The sequence below is a fragment of the Rhinoderma darwinii genome, chromosome 5, assembly GCF_050947455.1.
Source record: "Rhinoderma darwinii isolate aRhiDar2 chromosome 5, aRhiDar2.hap1, whole genome shotgun sequence".
Classification (NCBI taxonomy): Eukaryota; Metazoa; Chordata; class Amphibia; order Anura; family Rhinodermatidae; genus Rhinoderma; species Rhinoderma darwinii.
Window position 1 is genome coordinate 155,119,938 of NC_134691.1, and position 12,975 is coordinate 155,132,912.

At 40.1% G+C, this 12,975-nt stretch overlaps 1 protein-coding gene across 2 annotated transcripts in view; it reads right to left on the minus strand.

Moving 5' to 3' along the window:
- RREB1 (ras responsive element binding protein 1) overlaps window positions 1–12,975 on the minus strand; it is a 73,796-nt gene that overhangs the window by 15,987 nt on the left and 44,834 nt on the right. For both annotated transcript variants that reach the window (XM_075826672.1, XM_075826671.1), the window contains exons 6-10: window positions 12,403–12,492; window positions 10,676–10,839; window positions 4,945–5,089; window positions 3,877–4,013; window positions 254–443 (exon numbers count right to left, since the gene is read on the minus strand). In XM_075826672.1, coding sequence (XP_075682787.1) covers window positions 254–443; window positions 3,877–4,013; window positions 4,945–5,089; window positions 10,676–10,839; window positions 12,403–12,492 — 726 coding nt within the window. The remainder of the gene's footprint in view (window positions 1–253; window positions 444–3,876; window positions 4,014–4,944; window positions 5,090–10,675; window positions 10,840–12,402; window positions 12,493–12,975) is intronic.

The window sequence follows — 12,975 nt, forward strand, 5'->3', positions numbered from 1 at the left end:
TAATAAAAACGCTCAAATATACTTTTTAAAATACAGCTTCTGCAGCTGAACTGACGGACTCGGCTGAGACAGACGATACAGCTTCCATCTATACAGGCTACATGGAAGCTGTATCTTAAAAAGTAATTTTTTTTTAAATTAAAAAGTCAATTTAAAAGTAGTTTAAGGACACACACGCACGCACGCACGCACGCACGCACGCATTCATTTCAAAGGCGTAATTAGCTTTTAACTATAGGGAAAAAGGCTTTACCTGAGAAATGATAGGGAACTTCTTGCAAGAAAAGTCAGTAAAGCCCAAGTCATTAAATCCAGCTGGGATGGAAGGGTTGTTTTGTATGAATGGCTTTCCAGACTGGTCTCTGGGGAGCAGCTTGTGGATTACAGCATTGTGTCGTAGCAGACCACGGTGGGTGCGAAATGAAATGCAGCAAACATCACACCTAGGGAGGGAAGAAAAAAACAAAAACTAAATTAAACTAAAACTAGGGATTATTCATGCATATATCCAGACATAACGGAGATAATCACACTTGATTGGTGCTTGACTTGAAAACCATAGGTTAATACTGCTCTTACAAATAGTCTGAGGGTCTGCAACTATAAAAAGTAAACAAATAGGTTTATATTTCCCTCGCACTTTTATAAGTCAGGCCACATGATAAGGAATAATATTTGCAGCTGCAAACACCCCAAGAAGAATAGAAGGGTAAATAATCCAGAAATACCAGAAAGGTAAACCAGTAGTGTCTTTCATACACACAGCATTTACAAGCACAAAAACCTAAACAAAAAGGCCAAAGGCTTGAGATACCTAAATTCCTAAAATGTCATTTTTATATGGCAATTTTAAATACAGCATTATAAACCATACATGTAACAGCAGGAATGGCAAAAAAAACTGTGGAGTTTAGGAGATAATTTGCGTTTACTAGTGGCTTGGCAATAAGACAAAATAACCCAAAAAGTTGGGGGAAATTTCATAGTGCATTTGTCACCTGGCTCCTAACATTTTTTTTTCCTATATATATAACTTTTTGAACAAGTGAAATTCAAGGGCACCATTTATTATATGTTACAAAGCGTGCATTCCTGTACAGAGGGAGCATTTCATGAAATGAAAAAATAAAAAATTGATCAAGGACACTGCACCAAGTAGCTTGCAAGTTACACATAATTGGAAAGTGGTCTAAATACAATAGAAATACTGTACAGCGTCTTTACATTTTCAAATATCCCAGCTAGATGAGCTGGTAGAAGTGTAGATAACAGAAAGGAGTTTATCACCATGCTCGGTACTTCTCATTTTGCATCAACTCTTCTGTCATCACTCGTCCCATCCCCCTTGACCAAGAGCAGTATAATTGTTGGCGTTCCCTTTCTCACAAGGGTGCCACAAAAGGAAAACAAATCCCTGCCATACCTAGAGGGTTGTAACAAAAACCTCTCAGACCAGCACTCAACACCTGTTGACGTGTCTTCAAACTCAGAAAGAAAAACTGGAAGCCAACATGAAAAGATACAGTATCACCCAAAAACATTTAGTTGTCCCTACCATAGAGATTTTCACTGTACGGCACACATTCCCCACTAGACTCCTGCATATTGCCTTTAAGCTGCTCTTCAAGGACAAGGCAGGTCATTACAAATCCACTCTGTGTCCTAGAGGCAGCCAGGGCATCAGCATCTTAGACTGGCACGGGATTTCCTGTCCCATACACTCTATTCTTACATAGCACAAGAACTTAAAAACTCGTATTATATATGTATATATATATATATATATATATATATACACACATATAAACACACACACACACACACACACACACACACACACACACACAAACACACAAGTCCACCTTAAACAAATATATTTTCTGCTATTAAAAATGTTCCATCCTACTTGATACCATTTTGTTTTTTGCTTCTAGGCCTTCAGTATAAATCCAAGCAATATTTACTCTTCATTATTTTTGTTCTAAAAAAATAATAATATAATCATATGGGGCAATTTTTTTTTCATTTTTTTTTATCCACCCAGGGTTGTCATTGCACGCACACAGGAAACCCTGTACTCCCTTTAGCCGTATTCCCCAACCTGTTGCTCCCCAGCTGTTGCTAAACCACAACTCTCATCATACCCTGCCCGATAAAAAAACACTGTCATGAGGTAACCAACAGCAAATGCCAATTACTTTAAATGTATTAATATCAGATTTAGCAGGAGCCATTTACTTGTACGCTTTGGGTACTTGTGTAGCAGATGATCTCGTGTGCAGCACTGTCCAGTGGGAGAGAAACATCTGTGTTCTGCTGTCAGTTAATGATATAATTAGCTTTATTGCACCGACATACAGTCCCCAGGCTCCTCAGTTTAGCACCTATTTAACTCTTTTGTACGGCAATGCGAATTCTCCAAAGACCAATGTGTTATTTCATTAAAAACCGGTTCACCACAAAACGTATAGGAAGCAAAAATCTTAAGGCCTAGTGGAGAAGCTATGGAGCACGTTTCTTCAGTAACTAGCAATGCATAGACGACTATTCAGTTCCAGTCTCACCCGCGTATCCTGAAATGGGAGACATCTCCCCTGTCTCTGTGAACTGACATCAAACAGCTGCACTGGCTTCAGCTGCTAGAAGCAACGCTCTCACACAACTGACACTGCTGGCTCTCTGAATTTGCAATGGAGGCTGAAAGGGAGGACACATGGCTCGAAATACCCTCCTCACATCCTTTCATATCTCTGCTGCATTTTACATCAACACTCCATCAGCATCCTGTCAGACTAGAATGCCGCCCCCCCCCCCCAAAACACACCATAGAAGGTGTAAAACAAACAAATAATTTGTATATGATCTTTTATGCGTCTATCATTTACAATACGTGCACACACAAACAAAAGGGGGGGTTTGTTTGTTTTTCCACTGTACAATTTGAAGTCTGGAAACAATAGTTGAGTGACTTCATGTGAAAGACTCTTCTGTCATTTTCTAGTGTAAAATTACACATGCTCGCAGCAGTCATCCAAACATGCATGCACACACACATCTCCCTCGACTCCAAGGTCTGAAACCATATCATTAGGGCTTCCTATTTTAAGGCTGCTGGTTATAGATTGGGCAGGTTGCCACTCACATTCCAGACACAGCGTAGCTGTTTTGGTCTGACCCATACATAGGGATCTCACAAGGCTCCACTGCAAGCCACAGAACCAAGCGCGCACCCACAGTAAATCCTGAACCAAGACACACACGTAAATCCTAAAAACATACTTATGGCGCTGTGAAAGAGGTAGGACTGTATAGGAATCACTGTGTGCGGTTACTACTGTGTAGAATACATTACAAACGGTATCATATGATATTCAACCATGATGCCATATCTTACGTTGTGTGTCTGGCAGGAATGAGAATCTAACATTAGTGACATGCACGGCCTGTTATTATCATATTACAATCCGTAAAGTAAAACGAATAGAATGGCTCTTAAAAGGTGCATAATAGATTGTCGTTGAAAGCAAAGTACATAGGAAAACAACAATATCATGTAAAACGTGTATCGTCCCGCGCAAAAAAAAAAAAGTGCAGCTGAATCTGCAGTCCTTCCTGATAAACTCCCAGCACGCCTCACGTACCAGTAAGAAAACCAATACCTTTGGCTAAACCCATAATATACTATATTAGTTCAAAAGTGTGTTGTCCTACCCCTGCTTTCTAGAAGGAAACCATGCTACTTGGATTTCCTCACCTCACCGTTGTTATTTATCTTTTTTTACAGAGATCCAGTATTCACATTTTCTAAATTGAATGGCACAATTGGTTATAATGCCAAAGAGTAGCTGACTTTGGGTGCAATGAAAGTTTCCTTACTTTAGAGAGGCTTCTGGATGAGTCTCCATGTGAGTATCCAGACTAGACTTGCAAGCAAACTCTTTAAAGCACAAAGGGCAGGGAAGGACATCCTCAGTCTTTTTCACTTGCTCAACTTGCTGAATTTCTTCCACCACCTTTACAAAAAACAAAACACCAAAAATATATAGAGATTATTTATTTTTATATAATATATATATATATATATATATATATATATATATATGTATGGTATTATAAAATAGCAGAAATGAATGTATATAAACATTTATTTTATCATTTAAAAAAGTGTAGTGCAAGTATTCTCTACACCACATGCAGTATTTACAGAGCCTAAATGTCTGAATACCAAGAGATCAACTTTTTATCTGTTTATCTGGACAACTAATCTGAAAGGTCACCCTTGCCCAGCCTGGGCCACCTGTATAAACCACCTGTTTAGTGGTTAGTATGGTTGATACATGCTCCACAGGCAGAAAAGTCAGTTATCAGCAAACCTGATCTACAGTTAGTCCATGAAATGTTCATTACGTGTGCTGTATGTTATATTATAGTAGGTATTGTCTTATATGTATAAGTATATGTACAATTAAAGAGAGGTAGGATAGGAATGAGAAGAGAACAGTGGGGTAGGTAGTGTTGAGGTTATGAAAAATGTAGTTATCCAAGGATATCAACATTTGTGAAGGTGGGGGGAGGGGTTGTTGCCGGATGGGAGGCACAGGTACAGGTAAACCCATCCAATTTTTTGGCAATGTCTGTTTTATCCGCAATGTATAACACTGCGGTGACATGGCAACACTGGTTAGGATAAGGTCGAGGACACATTTTTTGCCTTAGTTTAGTGATATAGATACATTTAAGAGTAAAAAACGTAAGCAGTACAGGTTACTCATCTCTGGCACACCGTGTTATAGATCAGTGATATTGTTATACTTTGAGCTATAAATTCTCACAAATTCTCTTGTATAACAAAACACAAAATGGGACAACTTACTGTAATATGCAACGAAACCACCAGCTGTAAATCATACAGCAGAACAGCTAAACTCACAAAGACTTAATTACCTTCTTTGCTGGAGGAGCCTCTTCTTTCTCGGTTTCCTCTTCAGGGCTAGGTTTCCTTTTAGATGTCAACCTCCTTCGTTTTTGTGGAGAAGGGGGGCTTGTAGTTGCTGAAGTATTTGGGTCTTTTTCATGAATCTTCATGTGCCTATAGCATAATGGAAAATAAAGTAAATCAGGTACTTTATTCGATGTAACAAGTTAAGCACTTCTTTTACTCACAACGGATTCAACACTAGGTGGTGTCCGCAATGGTTTAATCTGCTGTCATATTAGAAAATGTATGTGCAGAGACGTAAAATAACAAAAACAAACAATATGCGCAAGATATCTTGCATTGCATGTCCTTTTTAATGATGAGCATCAGGATACTAAAAAATATCAGAAAAATCACTGAAAATTGACCGATGTAAGGCCAGCTTTCCTGCTTGGTACCACACTTTCCATCCCACTACCATCAATGTCATATAGAGGGCTACTTGTAGTTAAAGAGATTGTCTCATGACACACATTGATGGCAGATCGCTGAATCTCCTGTCCGTTCAGGTCAGCTTTTTCCGGAGGCCTCATGGTCGGCGATTGAATTTAATAGGCTGAACTACTGCCACTTTATTCTAGCGATCCGCAGGGGTCACAACAACCAGACTCCCACCGATTGAAGACGGATGGTATAACCTAGCTATACACCATAAATATCTGATGTGAGACAAGACTTTAAACTGCTTAGTATCTTGAAAAGGGTTAACACACAAATATTGGTATATATATATATATATATATATATATATTAAAACAAGTAACTGTATAAGGATGGCATGTATTATGTATCACAATATATAAACCAATTACTTTTAACGATGAGACAAAATGGTTAAATCACAGACACTTTCATCCCCAAAAAAGAAAACCCGAACAAGTTCCCAGAGATTGAAGAAAGAAAAGGAAGTCTGCAGGCAGTGTGCCTGGTGAACAGAAAGCAGACATTTCAAGTCAGTTATCTCCCAAGCAAGTCTCCTTATTTGGGATTGCTCTGGTGTTCAGCTCTGTTCTCGCCAAATCCCAGGCGTCCTACACATGACACCGTCATGAGGATGAAGGCAACTAGGCCAAAATGCTCAGGGTAAAAGTGCAGCCATACTGCATTGGTCAGATTCAGATTTACAAAGCATGCTTTATCATTCACATTTCACTTAACAGAAACAAGGCAGCTCTGTCGTGTGATAGTCTGGGCCAAAAGAGTAGATTATGCCTATGTGAAAAGAACAAGTGTTGACATTTCATTATACACACTATCAACTAAAAACACTGCACATTAAGACTAAAAGGTCAGATGTACGAAGACTGGCATATCGGTTGTCAAATCTCAGGTTAGGACGTACCATCGTAGTTACATAGACCTATGTCTTTTCTCAACCATACTATTAAGTTCAACCAAGAAATGGGAAGAAGGGAAAATATATGGGTAAACTATAGAACTTTGTGTTATCCCTAATGATCCAGAAGGTTAAACAAAAAAATACCAATAAGGTAATAACCAATCTGATCGAAAAAGGAAAAAAGGTCCCTCCTGATCAGACTGGATCAACATACAAGCAAGAATTCTACACATTGACATAGGAGCGAATATTTTTTTGTTCTAGGAAATTATCTAAGCCTTTTTTAAAGCCATCTCCTGTCCCTGCTGTGACCAGCTCCTGCGGTAGGCTATTCCACAGATTCACAGTAAAAAAGGCTCGTCGCTTCTAGAGATTGAACCCCTTGTTTTTTGAGGGGGTTTTACATGGAACAGCTTTTTACCAGATTTTTTTGTTCAGGCTATTCATATAAGTCAATCATGTCCTCCCTTAGTCGTCTCATGTCAAGGCTAAGTTTAGCATGACTGGTTTAGGAATATGGTGCTCGCTACTGCCCTAGGTTTTACCTGGATTTGTTCAAAGGCCTTTTATTTCAGAAAAGTGGCGTAAAACATAAATAAAATCCGTGGCACAGAAATAAGATGTGGGACCTTGGAATGAAGGACATTTTTTCATGCTATATCATCGGAGAACTTCATGATCGAATAAGTAATAAATCTCCCCTCCCCCGATTATCAGCAGCAAGCTGCACTTTAGAGGATGCATATGAATTCACAAAAACTTAAATTCCTTATCCATGGCTAATATAGGAAACAAGTAAACACATTCACTCAACCTCATTCTTAAAAAGAAGTGCATATAGGATTTTCTAGGGGCTCAGAGTATTTTTCTGGCTTCTGATGAGGATAAAAAGAACACCGATTTATCAGAAAGGAATTGAGATGATTACAACACTGAATGCCCAGTAGATGCCAGAGTCATGAACAGCTGCTTGTACTAAAAAATGGTTTCTTCAAACAGCTGCTGGCCGTGATCTAAGGGGAAGGTAAGGGGGTAAAACGTTAACCATTTTTCCACTATCCTTACCAGCACAAAGTTTATAGAGAAACATAAGAAATATTTATGTATTTCTTATTTAGAAACGTGCAAATGTAAAAAAAAAAATACATCATAGAATAATATGTATTCAGGAAGAAGAAAGATAGAAAGATTTCTGTGATTCTAAGAATCTCAAAATGGACTAAAAACTGCGAGTTCAGTCATATCCTCCCTTGGGCAAACGCAGGATTGCAAAACTCTTGTGAGTGATCCACCTTAGACAGGCCCTAGTGCCAGACATCTAGAAGATTTCACTCAGGCAACAGAAACGGTACAGTACAGTTTACAAGGAGACGCAGCCAAATAACAGGGCGGAATCATCCTCCTACGTACTCCAACCAAGCATGAAGGAGGTCTGTAGAAAGTGCAGTTACCACAATGATGTGGGCTCTACAACCGGTCCTCTTTTGCTCAACAGGCAATCACTCATCCTCTCCACCTAGGTGCTGCTAACAATGCCAATATGTGGTACCATCTGGAACTGGGTCTTCTGGCCACACAAAGCCAAGAGAACTGGTTATTTATGGGTCTGGCTTAACAATCAACTTGCAATCTAAACGGCATTCACGCCAACTGGTTACTCCACACACATCAGACTGGGAATCCAAGGTTAAAATAGTCCCCCTTAATCTATAAAACATGATCCCTTTGGCGGTTACTGGTTATATTCTGCCGAGGGTTGTCATTGCTTATGAATGAATCAACTGTCTTCTAGTCCCTGAATAACATTCATCCCTGTAGCAAACTCTTATTTCTCCCCTTTGATAACAATTGTCATGAAGTTGGCAATAATTGCCAGGTTGTTACACCAAATGGCACCAAGTTGTTTGTGGCCATCTTTAGCCCTTATTATCATGCTCTTGGCCTACGTTTTAAGTATACACCAGTAAAAGCTCCCAATGAAATATGTTAAAACATACGCGGTGATGGATATGTCACCCATGGACTATTACGGCCCAAAGGAACCTCTTTTGGCCTCCGTCGGACCAATGGTGCCCTACGGACACATTTAACGTGTACGTCAGGCAAAGATAGTCCTACTTATTTGAGAAATGCTTTGCTTTGTTTTAGTCAAGGTGAGCAATGAAAAGGCTGAAGGCTGAGGTTTAGCTTTAAGTATAGACAGAATTGGACTTTGAAAGATAACCAGCCACACGCACATAGGATGATGCTCACATCAATAGGAAAAAGAACATTTCTGTTGGGAGACAGTGAGGGAAGAGGGAGTGAAATAAGATACTGCTCTGTTTGCTAGTCCCAGCCTGTTTAGTAGAACAGGTCAGACAAGTTTTCACTCACTTTTTTTCCTGTTTGTTGTGTGAGTTGAGGTGAAGTCCCAGGCAGTACCTTACAATTGTGAAGAGATGCATGACAACCTGGATGATGAGAACATTACTGCTGATCCCATCTAAGCCCCAGGTTCACTTTCTATTTTGTTAACACCTCTGTTGCTGGCTACCAATCAATATGCCAGTGTTAAAGATTGTATTCTCTCTATTAAGATTGTATTCTCTATTAATCTAATTTCTTTTGTGAACGTTTCCCCTTCGGTACATTGTATTTTACCAAAGCTATTTATACCCTGACTAGTATTATGATAGCAATCTTTGCATAAATTAATTGATCTGAGGTTTAACCATTGCTAGGATAAGTAAAATGAATATATAATTAGGTAAAAACCCTTCAAAAAAGGGGTTGTACAGCTTCTTTCTTGCAAAAACAGCACCACACCTGTCCATGGGTTGTATCTGGTATTGCAGCTCAACACTATAGATGTTAATGGGGTTGAGTTGCAATAACACAAACAACCTGAGTAGAGGTGCGCCTCTGTTTTTGGAAAAAAGCAGCCATGTTTTTCTAATACTGTACAACCCATTAACATCTCAGCCGAATTCCTATATTGTAATGCTGCACTGCATTATGGGATATCAAATTACCGTATGCCTTGTATAAGCTGCACTTCGTGGAACGCAAATAACCAGAGCATATGGCAAAAATAAATGAAAAAAGAAAACATGAATTGTTCAAACTATAGCAGCCTTGCAAATCAAAGTGCAAGAGAAGGTGTGCAATAACTAAATGCAGCAGGGATAACTTCCACACAGCCGTCAATAAGTAGATCCATCGCTCCATTCATAGCCTCGGTTGGCAGTTCCATCAGTTTTTACAGCAATATTAGCGCAGTAATAGATCACAGTAAAAGTGGATGTGCGCCATGGCGAAGATGTATCAAAAGTAGTACAAAGGATAAGCGGAACAGTTGCCAAAAGCAGCCAAATTATATCTATCATTTTCCAAAGGGTCTCAAGAAAATGAGATGGAAGCGGATTGGTTGCTATGGGCGACTACTCCACTTTTCCTTTGCAGCACTTTTGATAAATCTCCCCCCAATGTCTTTATCTGCCTTGATGGGTAGAAGAATAGCACAGCATGCAGCGCTATTCTTGCCGTTAAAAAGACGGAAACCAAAACGTATCCCTGACAGACTCCATAATAAGTGAATGTGGTCCATTAGGTGCGGTTAACATCCGTCGTATAACGGATCCGGCCAAGCATTTTATCTTCCATTATGAAGAGAAGCCATGACACAGATGTGAACACGGCTAATATGTTGTTACACAAAAATGTGTGATTCTAGCCATCAAACTGTCAGAAAATAAACGATTCCCAATTCATAGCAACAAACATTGAAAACAAAGAGGTAGGAAATTACATTTAGAAATTTACGCTTCTAGTTTTACATTTTCAAAAAAATAAAATTCTATATATATATTAATAATAATAATGTATCAGGATCTAACACCTTATCTATATGGGGCAGAGGAAGTAGCCCGTCAAATACTGGATTGTCCAGGTATATGCAAACTGTCACTAACTAGAGGGGGGGCTTAACGCCGAATTATAAACGGGTAAGGAGATTGGTTTAAAAGCAGGTAATGTAAGGATCACAAATTCTGAGAATTTGGCTGGGTTAAATTCTCCTTCTCCACCTTCACTGCTCACGGCCTTTGTTTCAGTGTAGTTAGGCCACTGTTCATCAAAGGATTGTGTTCTTTTTGGCACCTAGATAAAAGAAATGCTCGCACACCTTCTTGATCCTTGCTCATTTGTACAGCTATACAGCCAATTACAAAGCAGTCAAATGATACTTGCTGTCTTGGGCAGCACAGAGGATTACACACCAGAACAGAACCAGGATTTCCCAGGAGATATATAAGGGGGGGGGATACACAGCACGTGTGTTCTCAACCTACTATTCGATCACTATACGTCTTACTCACCTGTGCATGTTCCCATTGGTAGTGAAGGACTGCCCGCACATTGAACATCTGTAAGGCCTCTCCCCAGAGTGGACAAGCATGTGACGGTCAAGAGAGCTAGCGGAGCTCAGCGCTTTTCCACAGATACTACAACTGTGGTCTGTCCCTCCGGTGTCAGTATTGTGCTGTGGAGGCAACCAACAAAATTATTTTTATTTTCATGATAAAATAATAATCACTCCACAGAACAAGATACATGCTGTTTTTCTGAGGTTTAGACCGGTCCCTAATTCTTGCCTACATGTAGTGGGACAAGAGGCCATAATAGAAGGTTACTCCCACGTCCCACAATATAACTTATCCCGAGTACTGCAAAGCTGAGAGGACCAAGGCTCCCAGGCGCTTTATAGACACCCATAAGTGCCAATACAGGGTGGAATCAGTGTAATCCGTATAAAGACTTAGGCTATGTTCACACGCAGTGAGCAAAAACGTCTGAAAATACGGAGCTGTTTTCAGACGTTTTTTTTTAACAGCGTTTTTCGCTGCGTTTTTGGAGCCGTTTGTCAACGGAGTCAATGAAAAACACCTCCAAAAATGTCCCAAGAAGTTTCCTGCACTTCTGACGAGCCATCATTTTACGCGCCGTATTTTGACAGCGACGCATAAAATAAAGGCTCGTGGGAACAGAACAGCGTAATTCCCATTGAAAGCAATGGGCAGATGTTTGTAGGCGTATTAGGGGCGTTTTTTCAGGCAGAATTAGAGGCGTAAAACGCCTGAAAACAGTGGGTGTAAACATATCCTTACTCTAGATTCTAGATATAGTATCCAGCAGAGGGAGTATTTCTTTATACAGATGGCCAGACACGTCATAGCACTACTTTATGAACCTCCCAAAAGCAGGCAGAAGGAAGAATTACTGGAACCCAGGTCACTAATAAAAGTTGGGAGTTCATCCTATCGCAAGACACAAAACTGATGCATGCAATGTTATAGGATAGATCGGGGGTTTCCATACCAACGTTCTGTGCAAACCTAGTGCTTCTTTAAAACATAGTCAAGGGTTACTCAAGGGCAACAGTAAATTGTGGCATTATTTCCCGCGGGATGGAACTGCTCAAATCTGCTCAATCCAAAGACAGGCAAAATATTCAACATAGAGTTATGGAATGCTATTCCCCAACCCATTCAGAGCTTATTAAAGGGATGGGAATTACTGGGATACACCATAATTCTAGTTACACATAAAATGAATAGCCTGTGCACATTGTAAGTTTCCAATTTTATAAACATTCTCCATTTTTGGTTAAATTTTTTTTTACTTTATTTTTTAGTAGCACAAAGCTTTAAACGTGTAGTTTATTTATACACATTCAGGCCCCATGCACATGACCGTAAAAAAAACTCAGTAATTGCGGTCCGCAATTACGGACCCGCCCGGTTCTGTTGGCCGCAGACACCTTTCCGTAGCGCTACGGAAAGGTGTCCATGCCGTAGAACCGTGCCAGGAAATATGGAGCGTGTCCTACTTTTCGGATTTTGCGGGCCGTGCTCCCATACTGTGTATGGGAGCATGGCACGAAAATGCAGGCCCGTGGGTGTCGCGTGCCGTGATTACGGGCACGGCCGTGTGCATGAGGCCTTATTACAGATAACATTTGTATTTCTGCCACTAGAGCACGATGACACACAGTACTAAACGTTACATAAAGCATAACTTGCACCCAAAGCAGAAGTCATAGTACCTGACGAATGTGCATAGTAAGCTGGTGTTGTGAATTGCAGACCTTTTCACATAAAGGGCATATATATGAAGACTTTTCCTCCTTTGATTCCTGTTTAATTCGAGAAAGAGAACATTTTATTCAGGCATTGCTTGAATAGGAACAATAAGTCCTCATTCAGACGAGCGTGTTTCACATCAGTGTGCTGCCGTTGAAATAACTGACAGCACACTCTGCAATACATTGCAATTCCAAGGCTATTCACGCATGCGTGTTTTTTCACGCAGCCTGTGTCCGTTGTGTGAAACTCACTGCATGTCCTATTCTGGTCAGTTTTTGTGGACCTCGTCGCCCATTGAAGTCAATGGGTGCGTAAAAACCATGGACAGCGCACTGACGACTTCCGTGTGCTGTCCGTGGTTCACGTATCAGTTGCTAAACAAATGCAAAGAAAGAAAAAGTTAAAAAAGGCGTTGTCTGGACATGGGGCGGTTTTTCATACTGATAACCTATCCACATGATAGATAATCAGTATATGATTGGTGGGGGTCCGACAACCAGACCACACACACCGATCAGCTGTTCCAGCTGCCT